Raw genomic sequence first — 24,401 nt, 5'->3', positions numbered from 1 at the left:
TGTCATTAGAATGAATGCGGTGGTCTTCCAACATGGCCACCAGGAGGCGTCATATGTCAACTGCAAGAATATAGGCTTACCCTGGTGTGACGTTTTGCTAACCATGTAAATCTCTCTTGGACAAGGTGACATTTATCAATATATTCAGCTTTATTTACTCTCTGATTCTAAAATGCTAATTAGCATCAAAGTAGACATCATGCAAGACTACAAATCCCTGCAAGCTCCTGCACGTCATCTCTAGCTGACACCTTTGCTAACAGGTATTATGTAAATTTAAAACTTGCACAAGACAGTTTAAAGAATTGTAAATTTCAAGAAAGTTATCCAATTTCTTCATGACTAAATTTAGATAGGAATCTCTGGATTAACTACCTTTGCCTCGATTTGGCAGTCTCATCCAGATCATCATGGCATTTGAAGTTCTTTATGATAGCCATATTACCAGCTAAATAGTATTTCATGTTTAGGGGGTAAATACAGGCAAATATATTGATAAATCATCTTGTCCTAGAGAGCTTTACATGGTTATCAAAACCTCATGCCAGGGTAAGCCTACGCAGCCCTTATTTGAAGTGTTTCTAATATCCGTATGGGAAAAATGAATGGTGGAAAAATGATTGGAACCATTTTCTTGTTTGACTGCTAGGTTTTATGGGTATTATGACTCATTATGTGGTACTCTATAGCAGGGTTTCCCTAAATTGGTACAGAAACATGCTGAAAAGCTTCTGTGTTGTTCAATGTACATGTAACCAGGTCAAAAATCTGGCTATTTATCACGGGAAATGTGGTGACACAGTGTCTAAGTAGGCTTTGACAACATGTAAACTATGTTTCTTCTCCAAGGTGTGTTTAAAAAAATAATAAAATTTGCACAATAAGCACTTGCTGTCTCAAATACGTTGTTACACTTGTTGTAGCACAAGCACACTTGTTGTTACACTAGCTAGCACATTTCTGCCATATTAGCATTGCCATGAAATCAGTGAAAACAAGACATGGGTATTATCGAATACATTTTCCAAGAAACCCCCACTTCTCCTTACATGGTTCCTTTCGAAACGCCCACTTTTCATGAGAGATGACATATCAGTAGGTGGGAGCATGGAGACCCTGGGAGATGACGTTGGAGCTGGACCCTATTGAACTACCTGGCCATCCAGAATCACAACATCACACCGGCTTCTGCCCCATTGAAGCGTGCACATCGTTTCCGTGACGTTGTCAGCTAAACCATCTATGTTAACTACTCATATTGTAATCATATAAATAACTTTTGCTCACCGTGCCTGTTATTTATCTGTACCTGTGTATTGTTCATTACTCACTTATATTTTCTAATGGAACTAACGTTAGCTAGATTAGATTATACATTTTATAGGAACCATTTAACGTTACTTACCAACTTTCTTTGCGTATCCACATGTCGGGGTTTTATACAACAGGTTACTCGTACAAAACCACACGGGTGTATTGGTCACAAGGCATTTCATTGTCATTGTAGAGCAGAATAAACCGTACCCTGCCATCCTTTCGTGAAGCGTTGGGGATTAGCTAACACAACAGGCCACTGCGCATGTGTTTGACATTCATAATCCCCATTTCTGGTCACGTTACTGCCACCTACTGGGATGAACGCACGGTACTCTGCACTAGGTGGCAACAGACTACCATTCATGAAACTCATCTGCGTAACAGCGAGAGAGGAAGAAGGAAATCTACGTCAACAACAAATATGGCGGATCAATACGCCACCGTACAGAAAGGTTCCCTGAAATTGAAAGGAATAGGCGTCGTTTCCGCCGGTAAAAAGTATGTATTTCATGTTATTATTACTTATAAGTCAATGTGTTCTTAAAATTGTCCACACCTTACTATGTTTAAAATGGAGTAAAGGAGCAAAGTAGTTACCTCTCTGTCCCTATAAACCAGCTAGAACAATGAGCCAGATATTTCACCAGATTTATAAATGTGAAGCATCCGGTTGGCGTTTCCCACTGCCAAATATGGTGATGAGAGGAAGCCCAGTGGCCGGAAGTAGAAGTGAGATGAATTTTGGCTGACATTACTGTACATTTTCTCATCGATAAAACATCTCCATACAGTTTTCTGTTTCCAAAACTAGAAAAAATCACAGAGTGGACTGCGTTTTATAGACTTTACAATTTGCAAAAGTTTGCCAGCTAAGCTAACTATCAAACATGGTAACAACAGCTAAATCATATTTTGTTCACTGTAAATAGTTACATAGTGTTAGCCTTCTCAAATGTATGTAGCTTTTAACAACAGCTAAATCGTATTTTGTTCACTGTAAATAGTTACATAGTGTTAGCCTTCTCAAATGTATGTAGCTTTAAAGTGCACGGGCCATCAGTCCATCAGCACCGTTCTTTACCCAACCTGCCTCAAGCTCACTCCTGGCCCCTTACACTAAGTCTGAATTTGTCCTGCTAGGTGACCTGAACTGGGACATGCTTAAACCACCTGACAAAGTCCTAAAGCAATGGGGCTCCCTAAATCTTTGCCAGATTATTACCAATCCCACAAGGTATGACTCCAAACACCCAGAAAAGGCTTGATGTTATCCTCACAAATTATCCTGATAGGTATCAGTCTGGTGTTTTCTGTAATGACCTTAGTGATCACTGTTTTACAGCCTGTGTTCGTAATGGCTGCTCAGTGAAACGGTCTGTCCTGATTTGTCATGGGTCAGATGGTTTAGACCCTTTCTTTAAGGTTGCTGCCCCTATCATTGCCAAGCCTATCTCCAACCTTTTTAATCTGTCTCTCCTTTCTGGGGAGGTTCCCCTTGTTTGGAAGGCAGCCAAGGTTCGTCCTTTATTTAAAGGGGGAGATCAAGCTGATCCTAACTGTTATAGGCCTATTTCTATTTTGCCCTGTTTATCAAAAGTGTTGGAAAAACTTGTCAATAATCAACTGACTGGCTTTCTTGATGTCTAGTATTCTCTCTGGTATGCAATCTAGTTTCCGCTCAGGTTATGTATGTGTCACTGCAACCTTAAAGGTTCTAAATTATGTCACCATTGCCCTTGATTCTAAGCAATGTTGTGCTGATATTGTTATTGACTTGGCCATAGCTTTTGATACGGTAGACCATTCCATTCTTGTGGGCCGGTTAAGGAGTATTGGTGTCTCTGAGGGGTCTTTGGGCTGGTTTGCCAACTACCTCTCTCAAAGAGTGCAGTGTTTTTCCAAGTCAGAAAATGTGCTGTCTCAGCCACTGCCTGTCACAAAGGGAGTACCCCAAGGCCATTTATATGCAGATGATACAGTTTTATACTCAGCTGGCCCCTCCCTGGATTTTGTGTTAAATGTTCTACAACAAAGCTTTCTTAGTGTCCAACAAGCTTTCTCTACCCTTAACCTTGTTCTGAACACCTCAAAAACAAAGGTCATGTGGTTTGGTAAGAAGAATGCCCCTCTCCCCACAGGTGTGATTACTACCTCTGAGGGGTTAGAGTTTGAGGTAGTCACCTCATACAAGTACTTTGGAGTGTGGCTTGATGGTACACTGTCCTTCTCTCAACACATATCAAAGCTGCAGGCTAAAATTAAATCTAGACTTGGTTTCCTCTATCGTAATCACTCCTCTTTCACCCCAGCTGCCAAACTAACCCTGATTCAGATGACCATGCTAGATTACGGAGACATAATTTATAGGTCGGCAGGTAAGGGTGCTTTCGAGCGGCTAGATGTTCTGTACCTTTCGGCCATCAGATTTGCCACCAATGCTCCTTATAGGACACATCACTGCACTCTATACTACTCTGTAAACTGGTCATCTCTGTATACCCGTTGCAAGACCCACTGGTTGATGCTTATTTATAAAACCCTCTTAGGACTCACTCCGCCCTATCTGAGATATCTACTGCAGCCCTCATCCTCGACATACAACACCCGTTCTGCCAGTCACATTCTGTTAAATGTCCCCAAAGCACACACATCCCTGGGTCGCTCCTCTTTTCAGTTTGCTGCAGCTAGCGACTGGAATGAGCTGCAACAAACACTCAAACTGGACAGTTTTATCTCAATCTCTTCGTTCAAAGACTCAATCGTGGACACTCTTACTGACAGTTGTGGCTGCTTTGCTTGATGTATTGTGGTCTCTACCTTCTTGCCCTTTGGGCTGTTGTCTGTGCCCAATAATGTTTGTACCATGTTTTGTGCTGCTACCATGTTGTGTTGCTACCATGCTGTGTTGTCATGTGTTGCTGCCTTGCTATGTTGTTGTCTTAGGTCTCTCTTTATGTAGTGTTGTGATGTGTTTTGTCCTATATTTATAGATTTTTAATCCCAACCCCAGTCCCCGCAGGAGGCCTTTTGGTAGGCCGTCATTGTAAATAAGAATTTGTTCTTAACTGACTTGGCTAGTTAAATAAAAGTAAACAAACATATAAGCCTAATCTAGTATTTACCTCAAAGCTCTAGCTGGTTTAGGCTAGCTATGTAGCAGGCTAGCTAACTCCTCACTAACAACTCTTCATCTGTTGGCATTATTTTACTCTTTTAGAAAGAAGAAGAAGAACAAGGAGAAGAAGCATCGTTTGGAGCAGCAAATTAATACAAATAAAAATGAAGAGGAGGAAACCAAGAGTGGATACATTGACAAAAGAACACCAGCTCAAATGGCTTTTGACAAGATGCAAGAGAAGAGGGTAATAATTATTGTCCTAAATGTATTGTCCTACTGATGTTCTAGCACTGAAATAGAGACAATGTTAGTCATGGGATAAAAATACCTACTTCCTGTTTAAAATACCAATATTCACACACAATTTTTTTATGTTTCTTTCAGCAAATGGAGAGAATTTTGAACAAAGCAGAAAAAACTCACAAGCGGAGAGTTGAGGTAAGACCTTATTATTTGAAAACATCTGCATGAATTTACTGTAATTTAGAAAATACACTTGGACATTTGAGTTCTACAAACTCCTGGCATTTACAATAAACAAAGGTATTTTTGTTGTATTGCAGGATTTCAACCGTCACCTGGACTCCCTGACAGAACATTACGATATTCCTAAAGTCAGCTGGACCAAATGAAGAGGAATCCTGGACCATTTTCATTTTAGAATATGCTTTAGAAGAAAAAAAATTGCCCATTGTTACCCATGCTGTGTCATTTCTGTTGTATATTAGTCATTTTATAATGTGGTAATTTGTGTGACTATATTTTGGTTCCATACATAGAATTATACTAGATTAGACATGCTGTGATGTGTATTGAATTAAACTGAGTTACTTTTCCTTGTCTGGAATTTCACAAATTTATTCACCTTACATTTTTTACATTAGTATTGGTTGTGTGTAGTTCATTGCTGTCACGACTGAAACAACAGGTGGCATTTTCCAGGCCCAATTGCAGAGCCTTCTATTGTAAAGTAGAGGGCTGAGCTGTGGTCTCTTATAACACCACATGCGTACAGTATAGTCACTCAATATATTAATTACAATTAGCATAACTTGTAATCTAAAAAAATATGTAGCAAATTATGTATGAAGGCAATATTTGTGTTGGGAATAGACAGACAGCTTCCCGGAAGTAGAGAAATATAATAGTAAATATTAGCAAAGGTTTTCTATTATATTGACAAGATAGTCGAGTAGTCGCTCCAACAATGGAAATACATGTCTTCAAAGGTTGAATGCATGGGGGAGGGGGCGAAAAGGTTTGACCATTCTAGATAATAAGGTCAGATAAGTGTGTCAACAACAGGCAGAACTCTGATATAAAGTCGTTTTGTTGTTGAAATACCACGTGCGTTAGTTTATTCGTAACAATCGAACTCGAAACTTATATTTGATCAAATAAGCCTCACGTAGCAAATGAGCAATTATATTATTTTGATGACCAAATTCGACACTCATATTCAAAAGTTCCTCACTTTCGCGGTCTTGTTTTCGTGAACAAAATTTGGGCGGAGTAAACCCTCTCGCTTTGCTTCTTCCTCTCTGATGTTAGCCGGCAACACCTAGCACTCCTAGGTGGATGCTATCGTACCGCCGCATGTTTTAGATATTATAAATATTTTTCACCGGTACCAACTCGTAAGTTACGACGAGCTAAAAGCAAAAATGTCAGCAAGTGCGGTGTATGTGTTAGATCTTAAGGGCAAGGTAAGAGGAACTGAGATTAGCTCAACCAGCTAAAGAGCTAACGTTAGCTAGCTTAATCTAACATGGTTTACGTTAAAATGTTTACTAATGCATCACATAATTTGATGGCCAATTTACAATATGTAGCTAGCTACTTTACAGTCTAAGAAAAATATACAATAGTGAATTTGAGATGGCTAACTTTTGATGTTGAAACGGGACATTAATAGTATGCATTGTAGCTAGTTACTTAGCTAGCATCTACCCCACCCAGCTAGACTGGTATTGGGATCAGATTGGGTTCAATGAATCACGTAATGTATTATGGCCAAATTCTGCATGATAATGATAATTGTTGTGGTGGCCTTGTGAACAGTATACTGTATCACAAGCCTGACAAGAGCCCATACCATCCATGGATGTCATCATGATCACCAACATTTGCCCCCATCCTAAGGCCTGTTTGAGAATGAAAACACACTTTATGTGAAGCCTCAAATGCATAGTCTCGTTAGACCCATGTAGATTTTTGTGTTCCATATCAAAGACACTTGAAGATATGAAAACATGATGCCACTGATGCCAGTTCACGATGTCATCAGGAGGCACATACCATGTAGGACAGAGCGATAGCTAGAGAAGTAAGTTCCTGTATATTTTGTTTCACCGCTCCAGGTTCTGGTCTGTCGTAACTACAGAGGAGATGTGGACATGTCAGAGATTGAGCACTTTATGCCCATCCTCATGGACAGAGAGGAGGAGGGCAATTTATCCCCTATCCTGGCCCATGGAGGGGTCCGCTTCATGTGGATCAAACACAACAATCTGTACCGTATCCTTACTGCCACTTACTCAACCTCTCACAAAGGGGATTAGAGTGACTACTGCTTCAGTATTCCTTTGCCATTCCAATATATGTTTCTAAATAGAAATGGGAAACGCTTCCATATTTTGCTCTGGGTAAAAGGGAGAGTGATGGTTGGTTTGACTGCTCAGGTCAAAGTACTACTTCTCTCGCTGAGAGTTCAAACAATGGATAGGTTCACTTCTTGCAAATTCCACTTGTAGTTCGTTCTCAAACCGGCCTCTTTTTTTAAGGTAGATACAAGTCGACTTATGTTGAAAGCCCCACATCAACTTTTCACCTTAACAAATGTTCCATCAGTTGTAGCAACGTCTAAGAAAAATGCCTGTGTCTCCTTGGTCTTCTCTTTCCTCTACAAAATTATCCAGGTGAGTTAATTCGTCTCTATAATGGTGTGTGGTGTGCAGTAGTCTTATTTTCCAATAACCCATAGGTATTACTGGTGGTTAACTGGTAAAAAAAAATTGTTGTATCTAGACTCAGCCTATTGTCTCTGCAGGTTTTCTCCGAGTATTTTAAAGAGTTGGAAGAGGAGAGTATCAGAGATAACTTTGTCATCATCTATGAGTTGATGGATGAGCTGATGGACTTTGGCTATCCTCAGACTACTGACAGCAAGATCCTTCAAGAGTGAGTATCCTAACTAGCCCTTATTCTATCTACAAAACTCTCTCTGTACAAACCTATGTTTAGCTTCCATTAAACAGTTTAAAATTCCTCCAAGTTAAACATGATTTAATAATGTAGTAGTGACCTACAGTACTGTGTATACAGTTTATCTTCCATTTCACCTAAACACCCAGTATGGCTGCAGACAGACAGTTCCTGTCATTGTTGTCCTGTCCTCTCACCAGGTCTGTCTCTGTTTGTTTGTAGGTACATCACCCAAGAGGGGCACAAGCTGGACACAGGGGGCCCGCGTCCTCCTGCCACCGTCACCAACGCTGTGTCCTGGAGGTCAGAGGGCATCAAGTACAGGAAGAATGAAGTCTTCCTGGATGTCATCGAGTCTGTTAATCTTCTGGTGCGGTGCCTTGTCACGTCGTGTTCTAAGTCTAACACTCGCCTCCCTCTAATACATTCTTGGCTTACAATGTTTATTATTTCTCAATGACAAAATTATTCAGTGTTTTATTGAAGTACTATCAACGTTTTTGAACGTAGACGCATTTCTGCAATTGTTGTAAACAGTTTGACACTTTTCCCCCTTTCTCTCCTCTGCAGGTCAGTGCGAACGGTAACGTGCTGCGCAGTGAGATCGTGGGCTCCATCAAGATGCGTGTGTTCTTGTCAGGGATGCCTGAGCTGCGTCTGGGCCTCAATGATAAAGTTCTGTTTGAGAACACTGGCCGTGAGTTCCTCTGCACTGTGTGTCACTGGATTGGTTACAGTTCAGTTAAAATACAAATGCATGTCAGATTTCAAAGCTGTTTCTGTCTGTATTCTCATCCCAAATTTTAGACACTAATGCGTGACTTAGCCTTTTGCTTAGAATTTCCCATCGACATCATTGTATGATTTGCAAGGAAGTTGGAGTTGTGTGCTGTGCGCACATATTTCAAGTTAGGATTCAGCTCTTACCTCTAATCTATTTAAATTCTTAACAGAGCTTGTATTTTTCTCAGAAGACTGGACTTGTACCAGGTACAATCCTCTCATGCCCTGACTCTCTCTGTTGCTGTGCTCACCACAGGAGGGAAGAGTAAATCAGTGGAGCTGGAGGACACGAAGTTCCACCAGTGTGTGCGTCTGTCCCGCTTTGAGAATGACCGTACCATCTCCTTCATTCCCCCCGATGGAGAGTTTGAGCTCATGTCCTACCGCCTCAACACACACGTGGGTACTGTATGAGAGAGAGAGGCCAGTTACATTAGATGGGCTTGTCATTATGGATCTGTTTTACAAAGATATGAAGTCTTTGACAAAAAAAGAAACATTGTTCATGAAGCTTCTCCATCGAAAGGGCTTCTTAGTCCAAGACTAGGTTTAATCTCTGTCCAGGTAACCGCCCACTTTATGGGATGGGCATGCAATTAGAAGTGTACAAGTTAAAGCTGGAATCCGTACTTGGTGAAACTGCCACGTCCGTTTTGCAATATTAAAGCAGTAAAGAAGATACTTCAAACAACTAACACTGTTTTTTCCCTCTGGCATTTTTTTATTTTTTATTTTTTTATTTCACCTTTATTTAACCAGGTAGGCTAGTTGAGAACAAGTTCTCATTTGCAACTGCGACCTGGCCAAGATAAAGCATAGCAGTGTGAACAGACAACAACACAGAGTTACACATGGAGTAAACAATAAACAAGTCAATAACATGGTAGAAAAAATGAGAATCTATATACAATGTGTGCAAAAGGCATGAGGTAGGCAATAAATCGAATAATTACAATTTAGCAGATTAACACTGGAGTGATAAATCATCAGATGATCATGTGCAAGAAGAGATACTGGTGTGCAAATAAGCAGAAAAGTAAATAAATAAAAGCAGTATGGGGGTGAGGTAGGTAAATTGGGTGGGTAGTTTACAGAGGGACTATGTACAGCTGCAGCGATCGGTTAGCTGCTCGGATAGCAGATTTTTAAAGTTGTTGAGGGAGATAAAAGTCTCCAACTTCAGAGATTTTTGCAATTCGTTCCAGTCGCAGGCAGCAGAGAACTGGAAGGAAAGGCGTCCAAATGAGGTTTTGGCTTTAGGGATGATCAGTGAGATACACCTGCTGGAGCGCGTGCTACGGGTGGGTGTAGCCATCGTGACCAGTGAACTGAGATAAGGCGGCACTTTACCTAGCATAGCCTTGTAGATGACCTGGAGCCAGTGGGTCTGACGACGAACATGTAGCGAGGGCCAGCCGACTAGGGCATACAGGTCGCAGTGGTGGGTCGTATAAGGTGCTTTAGTAACAAAACGGATGGCACTGTGATAAACTGCATCCAGTTTGCTGAGTAGAGTATTGGAAGCTATTTTGTAGATGACATCGCCGAAGTCGAGGATCGGTAGGATAGTCAGTTTTACTAGGGTAAGTTTGGCGGCGTGAGTGAAGGAGGCTTTGTTCCGGAATAGAAAGCCGACTCTAGATTTGATTTTGGATTGGAGATGTTTGATATGAGTCTGGAAGGAGAGTTTGCAGTCTAGCCAGACACCTAGGTACTTATAGATGTCCACATATTCTAGGTCGGAACCGTCCAGGGTGGTGATGCTAGTCGGGCGTGCGGGTGCAGGCAGCGAACGGTTGAAAAGCATGCATTTGGTTTTACTAGCGTTTAAGAGCAGTTGGAGGCCACGGAAGGAGTGTTGCACATCATTGCACGAGCAATAGAATAGCAGAGTATTTATTGCAATTTTTTTACTCTCCGTTTCATCAACTAAACAAAACCGATAACAAATGCGCTGTGGCAGACAGTGACCCTCTTTCACCTTATGCAGATTTCAGCTTTACGGAATTGCTATTTTATTTATGCATATGAGATAATGACATGCCATTTTGCATGTACAAGAAAGACGTGTCAATGCAGAAATGACCCTTTTCGTTGTATTGATGAGTTGTTTTTTAAGCCTATGAAATGTATTGTCCCCAGGTGAAGCCCCTGATCTGGATAGAGTCTGTGATAGAGAAACACTCCCACAGCAGGATCGAGTACATGATCAAGGTAAACACCAGCCCTGCAACGTTACCCAGCAGCTAACAGTATGCTCTGGTATCAAATCAATAGTTGACCACAAAGCTATCATAAATGCAAATAGCATGATCTTCAGGAATGCCATGTATTAGCCTCTCTTTTTGTGTCTAAGGCCAAGAGTCAGTTCAAGAGGCGCTCCACAGCCAACAACGTGGAGATCCACATTCCAGTTCCCACAGACGCAGACTCGCCCAAGTTCAAGACCACGGTGGGCAGTGTCAAGTGGATCCCAGAGAACAGTGAGGTTGTCTGGTCCATCAAGTCATTCCCGGTGAGCACAACAACACACTGGACTGCATGCTAGCGTAGACTATAGTTCTCAAAGTGCGGTTCTTTTGAGTGTCCGAACATCATAACCCCAAAGATATCATGTGTCACTTAACTGACCTGGATACATTTATGTAAAACAAATCCACGTTATCCTAACTCTTGATCTGTTTTGTCTTGTCCCAGGGGGGTAAGGAGTATCTGATGAGAGCCCACTTCGGTCTGCCAAGTGTGGAAGCAGAGGACAAGGAGGGGAAGCCCCCCATCAGTGTGAAGTTTGAGATCCCCTACTTCACTACCTCTGGCATCCAGGTGAGCATCCTCACTGCAGTACCTCTTCTATCCTCCAGGAGTCTCTTGTTGCTGTTACTGGGAGACTGGGAATCATTCTAACACAGGATGGCGCTGTTGTAACGCGGATGAGGTCTGGCTGCTCGCGCTGAGAACCTGAGGTGTGCTTGAGATCGTGCTTGGTTTGCTGCTTCAAAGACTGGTGCCGTGTGTGCATGGTTCTGTTGTAGGTAGAACTGCTGTCGTTTTTAATACAGACCGTACAATAGACTGTCAGTCAACACAGGGAGAACAACATTACTGTAGCGTTGGTCTGGCGGGTCTCTCTGTAACATTTCGACACTACAGAGTTAAGGTGTTGTTGACAAGCTACACTCAGAAGGATGTACACACATTTAAATAGTTCTGCACAGGTACTGTATAGCCAGCATCAGACAACTGCCGAAAAATGAACTGCTCCACACACTTTTTATTTCCTTTAACTAGGCAAGTCAGTTAGGAACACATTCTTATTTTACAATGACGGTTAACCCGGACGACGCTGGGCCAATTGTGCGCCGCCCTATGGGACTCCCGATCACGGTCGGTTGTGATACAGCCCGAGATCGAACCAGGGTCTGTCGTGACGCCTCTAGCACTGAGATGCAGTGCCTTAGACCGTTGCACCACTTGGGAGCACCAAAAACTCACTGCTTTTAAGACTAACTTTGTTTTGCTCTGTTTTATTGAAATGTTGTTTCTACCCATAATACTCAGACCGAATGGTCAATAGGTAGTGGATGGGCTGGTTAAGATGAGAACAATTAGGGGCAGAGTACCAGTGTGCAGGTCCTTATTTAAGTCGGGCAGTGTTCTGGATGAGTGTCAAGCTCTCCCTGTCAGCCCTTTGCTTCCAGATCTGACACCAGGGAAATGACATCAGAGCCCAGAGAGTCAAAGGAAAGCCTTTTGGTTGGCTCAGTGTGGGGTTTGCTCGCCTCGGGTCTTTGTTTCCTGGTGAAAAACGAGCATGGCCAACTTATTATGGAGACGCACACCCTCACATCAGCACTAAAACAAACCGGTTGCGTCTCCATACAGGAATACAAAGCTATGAAGTCAACACATTACACCATTGTAGGGATTAACATGGGTAAACGGGATCCTGGGACTGTCCCGGGAACACTCTTCACATTACCCCCCCCAAAAAAAATTTTAAATGAAAAGACCCTGGAAATTACATTTTTCCTTAGTGGCAGCAGTGTAGCAGCAGATTAGTGTTATGTGTAGCAGCAGATTAGCAAAAAATAAAATGGCACATTATCCAAACAGGTTGTTGCATGGAAGCCTTGAGTCTAGGATATTTACTTCACACAAAGTCACCATAAATTCAAAGCACACGCATAATTGACACTGCCGGACTGCACACGCGACCCGAATGCTGTTAATAAACCCTACAGGAAACCCCTACAGTACAGCCTAGGAAAAAACGTGTGCCTCTTTGAGCTGTCGTTGTGACTTCAGACAGTCACACATTTGATAGGCCCCTATGCACAATACACTACATCTGTCAGTCTTGTAAAAATTTAGAGGCCCGAGGGGAAATCTTCTCCTGTCATAGAGCCTCGGCTATTCTTCAATCCCACTGAAACCCCAAATCCTTACTTCTGTCTCGGGTGAAAAATCCGAACTTTATTCTGTGATCCATAGGTTGTATTATCGAAGCACGTCTTGTGCCTATGCATGTCAAAATACAGCTCTAACATTTCCCCCGCTTTTCTCCTACTTGCCCATCTGAGAGCTTCGGTAGAGAATGTGTGATCAACAAACGGTGTGAGAGTATATATGGGTGTTATTTTTTTAAACAGAGTTTGTCCCTGTTAAGAATCTTTTTAAAACATTTCCACTCTTCATCTCCTCGTTATTCATGAGCTGATCTGCTATCTGTATAATCATCAACTCCATTTTGCCAAATGTAGGAGAGATTCTGTCATTCGTTGGATGTTATCTAGCAAGCTTAGCAACTTTGTTCATTTGACTTTTGTTTGTATGATTCAACAACTCTATACTCTCGGTGCGTCCTGAGTGCACTATTCGTTGAGATGACCCACTGCTGAAATGCACTGAATTGAGGAACATGATAATGGCCTGTTTTGCAATGTCATTGGCGATCAAAGATAGTTACTCAATCATTACTAAATATCAGTTTCATTTGCTCTGAAATCTTTACATAGTGGCGCTGACAAGATGTCGCAACGTCCCTCTCGTTTTGGGAGAACCCAGGCGTTTTCACCATGTCTTGGTTTTAAACGCTTTAAATGGCCACTTTGTGGACTCCAGAAAGAATAGCTACAAAACGAATAAACAAACATTTCAGATTTTTGCAGTTTTTCCCAGGATTCTCGGGATGAATATGAATTATCTTCTGAACAATCTTAATCCCAATACCATTGTGCTGCAGCTCTGTGTTTTTGACCTGTACCAGCAGAACATTTTCAGCATTAGTAACAATCTAGCTTAGATTTTCAAGTTTGCCTAGGGACATCTCCTCTAACCTGCCATGCATTTGGGCTAAACACAAATTAGGCACTCTGGGGGTGCAGGGAATTGGTTATTAAAGTTGAGTTAAGAGTCAGTAAAGCAGGAGAAACTCAAGCCTGTTATCTACACCTCCATTGTGTCGTATTGTAAATGTGCAATGCTAGCTCACAGTGGTGACATCAGGTCACATTGCTGGAAAGCCGCATTGGTGTCTAGTGGTTACCTCACCTTCCATAGCAGGTTTATGTGTGCGTTGGGCTGGTTTCCTTTCTTTTTGTACGAGTGTATGACGTGTTCACAAGGCCTCTTGTCTTGCCAGTAGAGCCACAGGATATGTTACCTGGTCTCTATCTCAATTTACCCTCTATGCAAATTCACTATCAAACTGTTTTAATAAATTAGACAATCTGCCCAATATATTTTTATACCCAAATGTTAGAGCCAAACATGCTCTGCTAAATTAGAGCTTTTCTCCATTTTTGGTGTCATTCCCATATCAATATTTTGCAGTGGCGTCCCACACAGAATTGAAAGGCAGAGGATTAAATTACACTTTGCTTGAAATTCTCTGGAAATGAGGATGTTTTGGCAATAATGGAAAATGAGGGATTTCATAATCCAATGGCGCGACAGAGACATTCAGTGTCTTCCTGTTGTAGTGTTCTACCAGAGAATGTTCTCTCGAAAGGTTTCATCATCACTACAAGATGCGCTCGTAACAGCCACACTTATTTAACCCTAGTGGTGGCACCTTGAGGAAAGGGTTGCTTGTAAACCGAAGCCCCTCAAAATAACTCACTCAACCAGAGATCAATGGAGCCTTCATCAGAGATGCTACTTTTAGCTACTAGAAGCTACTATTTAGGGGTTTTGATGGGGAGCTATTTTGTGGCCCTGGCTGACCCCAAGGTCGCTACGCTGGTGTTCCAGGGCCTCTTGAACTGTGCAGAGCCCCTGTGGCCACTCCAACGGAGCCCACCGCACGCCACCAAGGATCTCTGCTAGCATTGAGGGAACATTAATGCAGCCTGGGCTTATTACAGGGAGTACGCCACTTACTGCTCAGTGTGTGTGTGTCTGTGGGTGCGTGCCTCTGCATATGCCTGGCTGCATGTGTGACCATGTGTTTGCACACTCACGCTCTCCACGCTACCCGGTCTCTCGCACACGACACACAGCACCAAGGGGGGGGGGGGGGGGGGACCACATCATCAACTCCTTGATTAGACAGCGTGGTATATCAAAGTGGTGTTTTACCCCACCGCCAACCAGCTAGGCCTACAGGCAGATGTGCATTAAGCCCCCCAGCCATATCCCATCTGAGGTAGAAAAGGGAAGTTTACCACCAGAGCGGTTTGGGCTGCTCCAGAGGCATAGGCTACTGGGTTTCTTTATAGCCTGCTGATGGTAGGGGGGGAAGCCACATCAGGGCTCATCTGTCCCCCTCCAGGGGATAATTACAGCCAGGTTCCCCCTCCCCTCAGACACAGTGGCGTGGCCCACCAGCCCCTCAGAGAGATGTACTCCATATAGGCCTAGTCAACCACCAGAACAGAACGCTTGGCCAACTGCAAAATACTCATGTACTACATTATTTACAGTAAATATATCATAGTCTGTATCATGTACTGAATAAAATAAAATAAAACTGGTACTGTGTATGAAGATGATAACTGTATTTGGCACAGGCATCATCACAGAAATTCCAGTGTGGTATCAATTTCACATGCGATTTGATGGATGTGCCTCTGCTGTCATTTTTGTAAGCACATGATCATTTGATCTTCATTTAATGTAAATAAACTGTTCTTCCTGTTATAAACAGAAATGATCAGACGTCTATCAGTAGTTAGTAGAACTGTCCCGTGGGCCTAGTTATTTCAAAAGAGAACTTCAAAAGCAAGTTGTTTGTTGGACCATGGTTGACGGATTCATTGCCTAGTTCCGCTTGAACGTTCAGTGAAGCTCTTACCTCAGGCTGATCAAATCAAATGGCTGTTGAAAAGGTCAATTGTCGACCAGACTGCCTGGAGAAACCGCTTGTTCTACACAGCTACTGTCTGGTATTCACATTCTCGAACATCTCAGAGAAATCCTCAACACTGAGGACACATTCATCCCCAAGATAAATCTGCTCTATTTCAAGAGAGTGTCCTTAAAATATGGCATTCTTAGCTTGGTCCGACTGTGCCCCAAACTTTGGAACAAATGTGTGCGAATGTTTTTGCCTGCTTTGGCCTTACAGTAGTTTAGAACAACAAACATCTAAATTTGTAAGGCACCAGACTACTTAGACACAGAGTAGTAGGCTACACCTCGATTTAGCTGCATTCATTACAGCATCACGTCGGCCAACCTTGTTACGGTCTGTGACTAACTGGCAGTGTAGGAATAAGAAGCTACCAATTTCACCACCGGCAGTGTAGAGTTGTAGACGGGTCAACTAATGTTGGAGACTTTGGGACGAGAAAAATCCCCTGTCCTTGTTTCACCCCGTGGCTACTATTCCTGCATCTCTTTTGATCAAGGCTATTTCTCACTGTGACTTGGTCTTGTTGGCAAAACCATAGAAACGATGAAATATTGAATTGGCTCAGCATATCACTTTTAGGCAAGATAGGAGACTTAGGAGGTTAGCATGATTCTGGCTGATAAAAGGATGGATGTATAAATGTAGGCCAGATGTAATGGATGTGTTGGACAAAAACATCATTTATAATCTTTAGTGATATATATGAGGTGATCGCATAGTTGAGGGTTGCTACATAACCACCAGGCCATGCTACATAACCACCAGGCCATTCTGATGGTCCTTGTTGACTTGCATTGACCTGATAGCACCCCTGTTCTGCCAATGACAGTCACTAGACCTAACTGATGTTAGCCTTGACCTGCCAGCACTGAGATCCTCCTGTTCTCACAATGTCTAGACTGCAGACACACACACACAGCTCTGAGACCGTTCAGACAGTCCTCCTCCTATATGCATATAGACATATTCTTTCTGCATTATGTATTGGCCGTATGATCTGCCTCGAACACCCTTTTAGATTTTAAATCACACTTGAAATAGGCGTTGTGCACCTAAATGGGAGGCGATTTGTACAGCTCACAGTCCAAATACAGCGCTAGTCTGATATGGATAATGTCAGGTCAGCAGACCGATTTACCTCTGTGGAGTAAATGATGTGTTTGTATCCAACTAGGTTTCCTTTGCACCAGAATGCGGGATTGTAGCCTTTTTTTGTCGAGGAACACAACAGCACCCTCTCTGTAAAGCTGTTTGTTTCCTGTTATGAGAAGAACCACCTTGTGTGTCTTGGAGGCTGGTTGTGTTCTGGTACCGGCAGTGTTCACACCTTTTCTGAGAGGAAGATGAAGGATGCGTTTTGGGTGGCCGACTGCATGCCTGTTGCATCTTCATCAGTACCCCCAGACAGACGGCCCACACCCAGAGGTGTTTGTTGAGGGGCCTGTTGGGGCCGGTGTCCTGTTGTAGCAGGGGTTTCTTCATTACGGCCCAGTTATGATTTATGGTACCCTTGTTGTAAAGTGTTTCACTCCCTAAAGCAAAAACTATCATCTTTCCCATATGGTGTTGATAAAAAGCTCAGTATTTATGTGAAGAGAGCTGGGCTGCGGTGCGGTGTGCTGTGGCCATTTACACATTGTCAAATCTGTCTGTCAGTGTAATTCTCTGGGCGGTTATTGCAAGTGTTTTATCCTGGAGAAGATTTAAGGCTTAATCCCCCACTCTCTTGTTCTGTTAGGATCTTTGAATGCCTTAAGGTTCTCCTCGTTTCAACGAAGGCCCAGCCATGAAACAATAGGGAACTGTTTTACGATGGGGTAATATGAAGCTCAATCCACTGATAAGCTCACCACAGAGATAAGCATGTTAATTTATGCTGTTTGTTTTATAGGCCTCAGTGTAAATAATGAGATTTGAATGACAATAGTAGTTAACTCCCTGCCATGCGTTCTGCTTACTATCAAAGTTTTCTCGTGTGACATGGCTCAATTTGGTCAATTCAGTTATGTAATATCATGCAATATGTGTGCCCTTGCTGGGTCTTGTTCAATAGGTTGTAGTTTCACAAGAAGGGCAAGTGAAGAATTTATGATATTTCACATAGGATTGGGAAGTGCCAGTTCCCTAATTTTGTATTAATATCTACAAGTTTCTTAACTACCAGCTCGTTTCTCTCTTGAATGTGAGAGAAGTTCCCATCATCTACAGACATTGGCTTTGTTTGCAGGGCATGTATGACCTTATGGGTGGAACTTAGCATTGTTAAAGTTAGTATTTTAAGTGAATATAAAAATAATCTTCCTTGTAAAAACAACACAGTATCATGTATAGTTAAACCCTATTTTGTTATATTCAATGTACTTTACTTGACTGGTTTTCCAAACAGGCTCAGAATGACATGAAATGCACTGAGTGTACAAAACATTAGGAACACCTACCTAATATTGAGTTGCACCCCCTTTTACCTTCAGAACAGCCTCAATTTGTATCAAATCAAAATCAAATCAAATTTATTTATATAGCCCTTCGTACATCAGCTGATATCTCAAAGTGCTGTACAGAAACCCAGCCTAAAACCCCAAACAGCAAGCAATGCAGGTGTAGAAGCACGATGGCTAGGAAAAACTCCCTAGAATGGCCAAAACTTAGGAAGAAACCTAGAGAAGAACCAGGCTATGAGGGGTGGCCAGTCCTCTTCTGGCTGTGCCGGGTGGAGATTATAACAGAACATGGCCAAGATGTTCAAATGTTCATAAATGACCAGCATGGTCAAATAATAATAATAATCACAGTAGTTATCGAGGGTGCAGCAAGTCAGCACCTCGGGAGGAAATGTCAGTTGGCTTTTTTAGCACGTCCGGTGAACAGGTCAGGGTTCCATAGCCGCAGGCTATGTCAGGGTATGGACTCTACAAGGCGTTGAAAGTGTTCCACAGGGATGCTGGCCCATGTTGACTCCAATGCTTCCCACAGTTGTGTCAAGTTGGCAGGATGTCCTTTGGGCGGTGGACCATCCTTGATACACACAGGAAACTGTTGAGAGTGAAAAACCCAGCAGCGTTGCAGTTCTTGACACAAACCGGTGCGACTGGCACCTACTACCATACTCCGTTCAAAGACACTTAGATATTTTGTTTTGCCCATTCACCCTCTGAATGGCACACACACACACAATCCATGTCTCAAGACGTAAACATCCTTCTTTAACCCGTCTCCTTCCCTTCAATCACACCGATTTTAGGTGGATTTAACAAGTGACATCAATAAGGGATTATAACGTTCACCTGGTCAGTCTGTCATGGAAAGAGCAGGTGTTCATAATGTTTTGTCCATTCAGTGTATGTATTCTATAGAATTTGACTGCTTCCTCCCTTTAGTCACTGTTTGTCCTAGGTGTGACGATGGACAGGTTTCGTGATGTTTGCTCACTCTTGTTTTTAGGTGCGCTACCTGAAGATCATTGAAAAGAGTGGTTACCAGGCTCTGCCATGGGTTCGATACATCACACAGAACGGAGGTAAGGCTAAAACTAGACATTCACACCCTTCTCACCAAACCTCCCAATGAAGACTGATCCTCAACCCACCATACTGTAATAATGATCTCTCGTTATCCCAGCCACCAAACATCTGCATATGAAACGCACTGTCATCTGCCATCAATCCTATGTGTTGAGCTATGCATGTCTGAACTGCCACGTGTCTCTGCTCCTGTACTCTGGCTCTTCTGCTTCTGGGTGGGCCCCCCACGTTGCTCTGTTGCCCCTCACATAAATGTTTGGGCTTTTACTGGTTTCAATAGTTTTAGTAATTGCAGCACTGAATGTTGCTTCAGGGACTGTTTTGCCCTGCCTAGGAATAAGTCTAGGGGACACTGCTATCAAGTGGTCTGTAACTTCCTTCACTGGATTTTCCCGTGCTTCATGCAGTGCTGTGTGGTTCTATTATCTCCCCTCTACTGTGTGCCATGTTGTAAGGCTCTACAGTACAGTCTACAGTCCGTCTCTCTCCAGGCCTCTCTTCCTGATCAGGTTATCTGTGCAGGTGGTCTGAGACGGGCCCCTCCCCTCCCGACTCTAATTGGCAGGAAGGAAGCATCCAGGAAATAGCGTTGTTCTTGGCGGCCGCTGGCCAGCTGTCGTACTGCACTACACCCCAACTAATGGCTGTCTTACTTATACACCGGCCCCCGCAGAGCCAACCAACATATTCATTACCTCCGATATCAACCAGAGGAAGGCATTCGTCTCCGCCGACAGTTTGTTTTGATACTTTGTCAATCGGGGGGTTGAATCTTTTGTTCCGAGCAGTCTTTGGTGTCTGCGCCGTGCAAGGCCAGACTACAGGTCCTGGTTTTGTTGTTGTCTGCCTGTGTGGCTTGAAGATACAGTAGAAGTCTAGCTTAGCTCAAATCGGAATCGCTGATCCTGATGGAATTCATGTCAATATTTTCACTACAATAAAAGTAGATTCACCGGACAAGAAACAATATCTCCAGTGATCCAGTCTCACCAGAAAGTATCATGATATTTGACAATATGAGTCCCGGGAATTCTACGGCTCCATTTTGTCTCAATCCCCTCTGACATAGATGAGTTCCACCTCCATTGTCTGCAAGGAGAGCGAAAGCCAACACATGCTGAAGCGGTTATGAATGATGCTGCAACTCTGACATTGATACTATCTTTTGAAAAAGAGTGAAAAGGGGGGGGGGGACAGGAGGGGGGGAGCTCTGGGGTCCCAGAGTACTGAGAGAACCTGCTAGTGTAGCTAGAGGGGAGGGTGGGCCGGGGAGAGGCTTTTGCCAAACGATGGTGACCTATCCAGTTTGGGGTTAGCGGATGACGAATGTAGGCAGCCCACAGGGACTCCATGTGCACGCCCTTGCTCTTAAATGTTTATCTTACCTTTTGTCTCGGGGTTATTGCCAGTGCATTTAGCCAAGGAATGATTTAGGAATGCACATGTGAGTAGGGGAATTCAGGGCTGCTGAAACTGAAAGCATACTTTTTCCATCGCCCCTCTCACAATGTTTCTGATAGGATCTAATTAAACAGGGACCTGTGGGTCTGTTGAATTACTTGTCGTGAGTATGGGTGATAGATATCATACTGGGGAGGTTAGACCTTAACATGGGTGGATCGCTGAATACTTACAGTAGATGTACTGTATATAGACTGAGTTCTTTAGTTGACACGGATATAAAAAAATGTAAGAGCGGTGCCATCATACTGCACTGTTGTATCTCACCAAAAGGGAAGGTGTAGATCCCCATTTCCATACATCTGTATTTGTTATGTTCATGTGTGGTGTGTTCTGCTTAGGGTTAAACAAATACTACACATTTTTGTTTATTAGAGTTAATGCCCCTAACTTTAATTTTAAAAATCAACCCTGTAATTAAACAGATTTAAGTTGACATGTTATGGAAGCTGTCAGGGCAATTAAACAACACGGATCACAATGGTGCAATTACAAACTAGGTGTGAAAACAAGATATCTCATGTATGCTACCTCATGTGCTCTGGCCACTGCCAAGTTTTACTTCCACGTTTACCCCCAAGGCCCCAAATGAATAGCCAACGCCACCTGAATTGCCTGCTTGCATCATCCTGGTGAACTCTGGGTTCTGGTGGCCAAACTGGTCAGACTGTTTCCAGACTGATTCCTTGCCAGGGCCCACCGCAGACTTCCACCGCACCACCATTTTGTGTCTTTTTTTCCCCTCCTATGTCATTTTGTTGATCAAAAGAGCTGCAACGTTAGCGGAAAGATGTCCCGAGCCTTAACTGACGATTCAATCTTCATGAGATTGATTTCATTAAAAGAGCTGAAATGTAATTAGGCATCCTTAATATTAAGCGTGGTACCCTTTGTGGTTTTATTAACTTCATCTATTAACGTTTACACCTTCAAAGGGGAAGGTCAATAATAATAATTCTATCTCTCGGTGACATCTCACTGTTATCAAACAATGAAAGACAAATTACTTCAAATTCCACGTTTCATATCACTTTTAAAAAGGACCAGTATTCTTTTATGGGGAAGCGATACACGACACCGTACAGCTCTAGAAATAAAGCACTGGCCCTAACCCAACTAGAGGCCTTGATGCCTTTGGCAGCCTGACAGTTTCTTCAGGCTGAATGAAAAGCTTTGTCCTATTTGCAGAGCGCCCTAGGGGCCTTGATGTGGCTGTAGGTCCTGATTGGCATATTGGTGGCGGTGAGGTCACAGACTGGGCTGTCGTTGAAGACTGGTGGAAAGTGTAGGAGTGGTGTGACAGGGTAATGCCACCCCCAAGGACCTGTGGCTTTACCCGTGCACCGACAAGCACTTTATTGTGGACCACGGCGAGCCAATGGCACCTCATCTGCGTGTCCCTGTGTGTGACTGTGCCATGGCCAGGAGCCTGAGTCAGCAAGGCCACGCGTTGGCTCCGTCTCCGCAAGACGGGGGAGCATTTCTGGGGAGAGGGGCGCATGGGACCAAATTAGAGACCTCCCATGAGCGTGTAGTAAAGGTCTGTAAACACAACCTATCAATTACCACAGCCAAAGTAGTCCTGAAGACTTAAGCTGTCTTATTCTACCCCTTTAATGTTCTCCTCACTCAAAAGCCATATAGGAAACCGGCATGTGTTTGATGGTTAAGAGGACAGTCATTTTCAAGGAGGCTTGGGGGGGGGGGGGGGGAATAAGCCACCAGACCCATTGTCTAGCCCATGGCATGTGCACGCTACAATTAGAAATAGTTCTCCAGGCGAGTCGGGGTAATTTAGACTGATGTGTAGACTGGATTCAAGAGTTCTGTTAAGTCTCACATTTTGTAAGAAATGTCATATTGCAGAGAAGTAGTATTTAGAAGTTTATTAGGTCTGTTAAAGTTGTTTTGAAGGGGTCAAAAGTCTTTTAGTTTTATTCACATGAAAACATTGTCAAACTAACAATATGAATAGCCACATTTAGAAAGCGAACCGTTGCGTTTTACTAGAAGTGTGTGTGTGTGTGTGTGTGTGTGTGTGTGTGTGTGTGTGTGTGTGTGTGTGTGTGTGGCAGGCACATTTGGGTGTCTGTGTTAGACACTTCATAACTACCAAATTTGACACGTCATTTCTCGAACCACCGTCACGTTAAAGGATTTACAAATGTCAGTAGTGCGTTTCAAACCCACGTCACGTAACAATACTATTGGGCTCAGTTCACCATTGTTCCAAGTGCCTCTGGTTCCCCATAGCAACCACAAAAACACTGCTCCACCGTAGGCTTTGCACTTAATTGCTCTTAAAGCAGATATGATTTAAGGCAAATGAAAACCAGATACGCTGGGCTTATGGGGCAAGCGGTTTCATCACTCCATGTCTAACGTTCCACACACCACACTGTTTCCATAACAAACTTTGTTTTTTACATTTGTATTATTGTTATCATTACAGAAATTGAGGCTGTGTTCTTTAGGCTAAAGAGTGTGATTTTGGAGAGGTTTCCACAAACAGACGGTACTGACCTTGTTAAATCCGGCCCATGCTGCGTGCATGCCCTCGTCGCAAAAGTGAATTCGCACAGTCCACACACACATACATACTCTACGTACACACATAAACAAGTACACAATCTGTTGTGTGTGTGTGTGAGAGAGGGAGTGCGGATCTCATGCTCACCTCTACTCAAAACTCAGATTCCTGAACAGATAAGCAGTCAGAACTTGGCTTGAGCGAAGAAACCAGACTCCACACAGCTGTGTGCTTCCCATTGTAAATGTATGTGTATTTAAGATGTTTATTTACGAGTCATGCTGCCAAGCATAGCACCAGAGGAACTTAACATCTCCGTACAAACACACACAGTCTTTGGTCTGAGGGAACTAAAATAAGGAAACTTATCCTTGAGCTGGTTCTGCTGGTTTTAACAAGAGTTTTCTCTACTTATTGTCTTTCTTCTGTTAGTTTTATAATGGGTGGAGCCAACTCCCACAAGACAAATCACATTTTATTTAGTTCTTGGAGTAATATTTAAACGTTAATGAATTGTGTGTTTTGAGGTCAAGATGGAAGGGTAGGGAAAGGGCTTCTCTGTAAGCATTCGCTTAGCTTTTATGGCCAAACCGATGTTTCTAGATCAGTCAATATTCATGTATATGACTGCCAGCGAAATGGATGTTTACTAATGAGTTCACAAATTGTTTAATTATTTTACTTTTTTCTCCAGATTACCAGCTCCGAACCCAGTAGAAGCTGCAGCAGAGGAAGGAAGGACCCATATTTCAAGGATGTATATTTACCTATAGTCCTATGTCATGGACCGTTGTTGTCAACTGTCTTTATTTTTGTTTTCATTTCCATCTTAAAGTTTGGTTCAAATGTAGTGCCATAATACAAAAATGATACTCCTCTGAAAATTCTGAATCTAGGCTTTTACTTGGTTTCAGTTGTATTCCAAAAGCAGTGAAATGTATAATATTTCTAGAGTTACTCAAAGGTAGGTCAGTTGCAAATAATAAATACAGTTATTGATACTTTACTTCCCTGTGGTCTAGCCTTCTAAGCTGCTGTCTCCAGATCACATATACTGCTGCAGCATGGCTTTGAATCTGTACCACTGCTATTTTCTCTTCTGTCCTTCCCCTC

The 24,401-nt window shown here is 42.8% G+C and overlaps 2 protein-coding genes across 3 annotated transcripts; both read left to right on the top strand.

Moving 5' to 3' along the window:
* Positions 1-1,701: 1,701 nt before the first annotated feature.
* LOC129810821 (protein FAM32A-like) lies at positions 1,702-5,270 on the top strand. 2 transcript variants are annotated; one of them, XM_055861748.1, is made up of 5 exons: positions 1,702-1,815; positions 2,458-2,551; positions 4,535-4,679; positions 4,820-4,873; positions 4,999-5,270. In XM_055861748.1, the coding sequence occupies exons 2-5, from the start codon at positions 2,475-2,477 to the stop codon at positions 5,065-5,067; spliced, it is 345 nt and encodes a 114-aa protein (XP_055717723.1). In that variant the 5' UTR covers positions 1,702-1,815; positions 2,458-2,474; the 3' UTR covers positions 5,068-5,270. The 2 variants fall into 2 exon arrangements, with proteins under 2 accessions (XP_055717723.1, XP_055717722.1); XM_055861747.1 differs by lacking the exon at positions 2,458-2,551 and having other exon boundaries at positions 1,707-1,815.
* Positions 5,271-5,947: 677 nt separating this feature from the next.
* LOC129810820 (AP-1 complex subunit mu-1) lies at positions 5,948-24,135 on the top strand. Its single transcript, XM_055861746.1, has 12 exons — positions 5,948-6,141; positions 6,796-6,952; positions 7,286-7,353; positions 7,485-7,615; positions 7,862-8,009; positions 8,210-8,336; positions 8,679-8,821; positions 10,565-10,636; positions 10,779-10,937; positions 11,120-11,245; positions 19,218-19,293; positions 23,983-24,135. Exons 1-12 carry the CDS (start codon positions 6,100-6,102, stop codon positions 24,003-24,005), a joined length of 1,272 nt encoding a protein of 423 aa, XP_055717721.1. The 5' UTR covers positions 5,948-6,099; the 3' UTR covers positions 24,006-24,135.
* Positions 24,136-24,401: the final 266 nt, after the last annotated feature.

This window comes from Salvelinus fontinalis, chromosome 14 (assembly GCF_029448725.1).
Source record: "Salvelinus fontinalis isolate EN_2023a chromosome 14, ASM2944872v1, whole genome shotgun sequence".
In the NCBI taxonomy this organism is placed as follows: domain Eukaryota; kingdom Metazoa; phylum Chordata; class Actinopteri; order Salmoniformes; family Salmonidae; genus Salvelinus; species Salvelinus fontinalis.
Note: the sequence above shows the minus strand (reverse complement) of the source record. Positions and strands in the feature narration are given on the sequence as shown.

Excerpts from the sequence above, each read along its gene's own strand:
- LOC129810820 (XM_055861746.1), top strand. The coding sequence starts at position 6,100 with ATGTCAGCAAGTGCGGTGTATGTGTTAGATCTTAAGGGCAAG. Across the intron at positions 6,953-7,285 it reads CAAACACAACAATCTGTACC|TTGTAGCAACGTCTAAGAAA; the intron begins GTATCCTTACTG and ends ATGTTCCATCAG. Across the intron at positions 7,354-7,484 it reads TCCTCTACAAAATTATCCAG|GTTTTCTCCGAGTATTTTAA; the intron begins GTGAGTTAATTC and ends TTGTCTCTGCAG.
- LOC129810821 (XM_055861748.1), top strand. The coding sequence starts at position 2,475 with ATGCTTAAACCACCTGACAAAGTCCTAAAGCAATGGGGCTCCCTAAAT. Across the intron at positions 2,552-4,534 it reads ATTATTACCAATCCCACAAG|AAAGAAGAAGAAGAACAAGG; the intron begins GTATGACTCCAA and ends TTACTCTTTTAG. Across the intron at positions 4,680-4,819 it reads ACAAGATGCAAGAGAAGAGG|CAAATGGAGAGAATTTTGAA; the intron begins GTAATAATTATT and ends TGTTTCTTTCAG.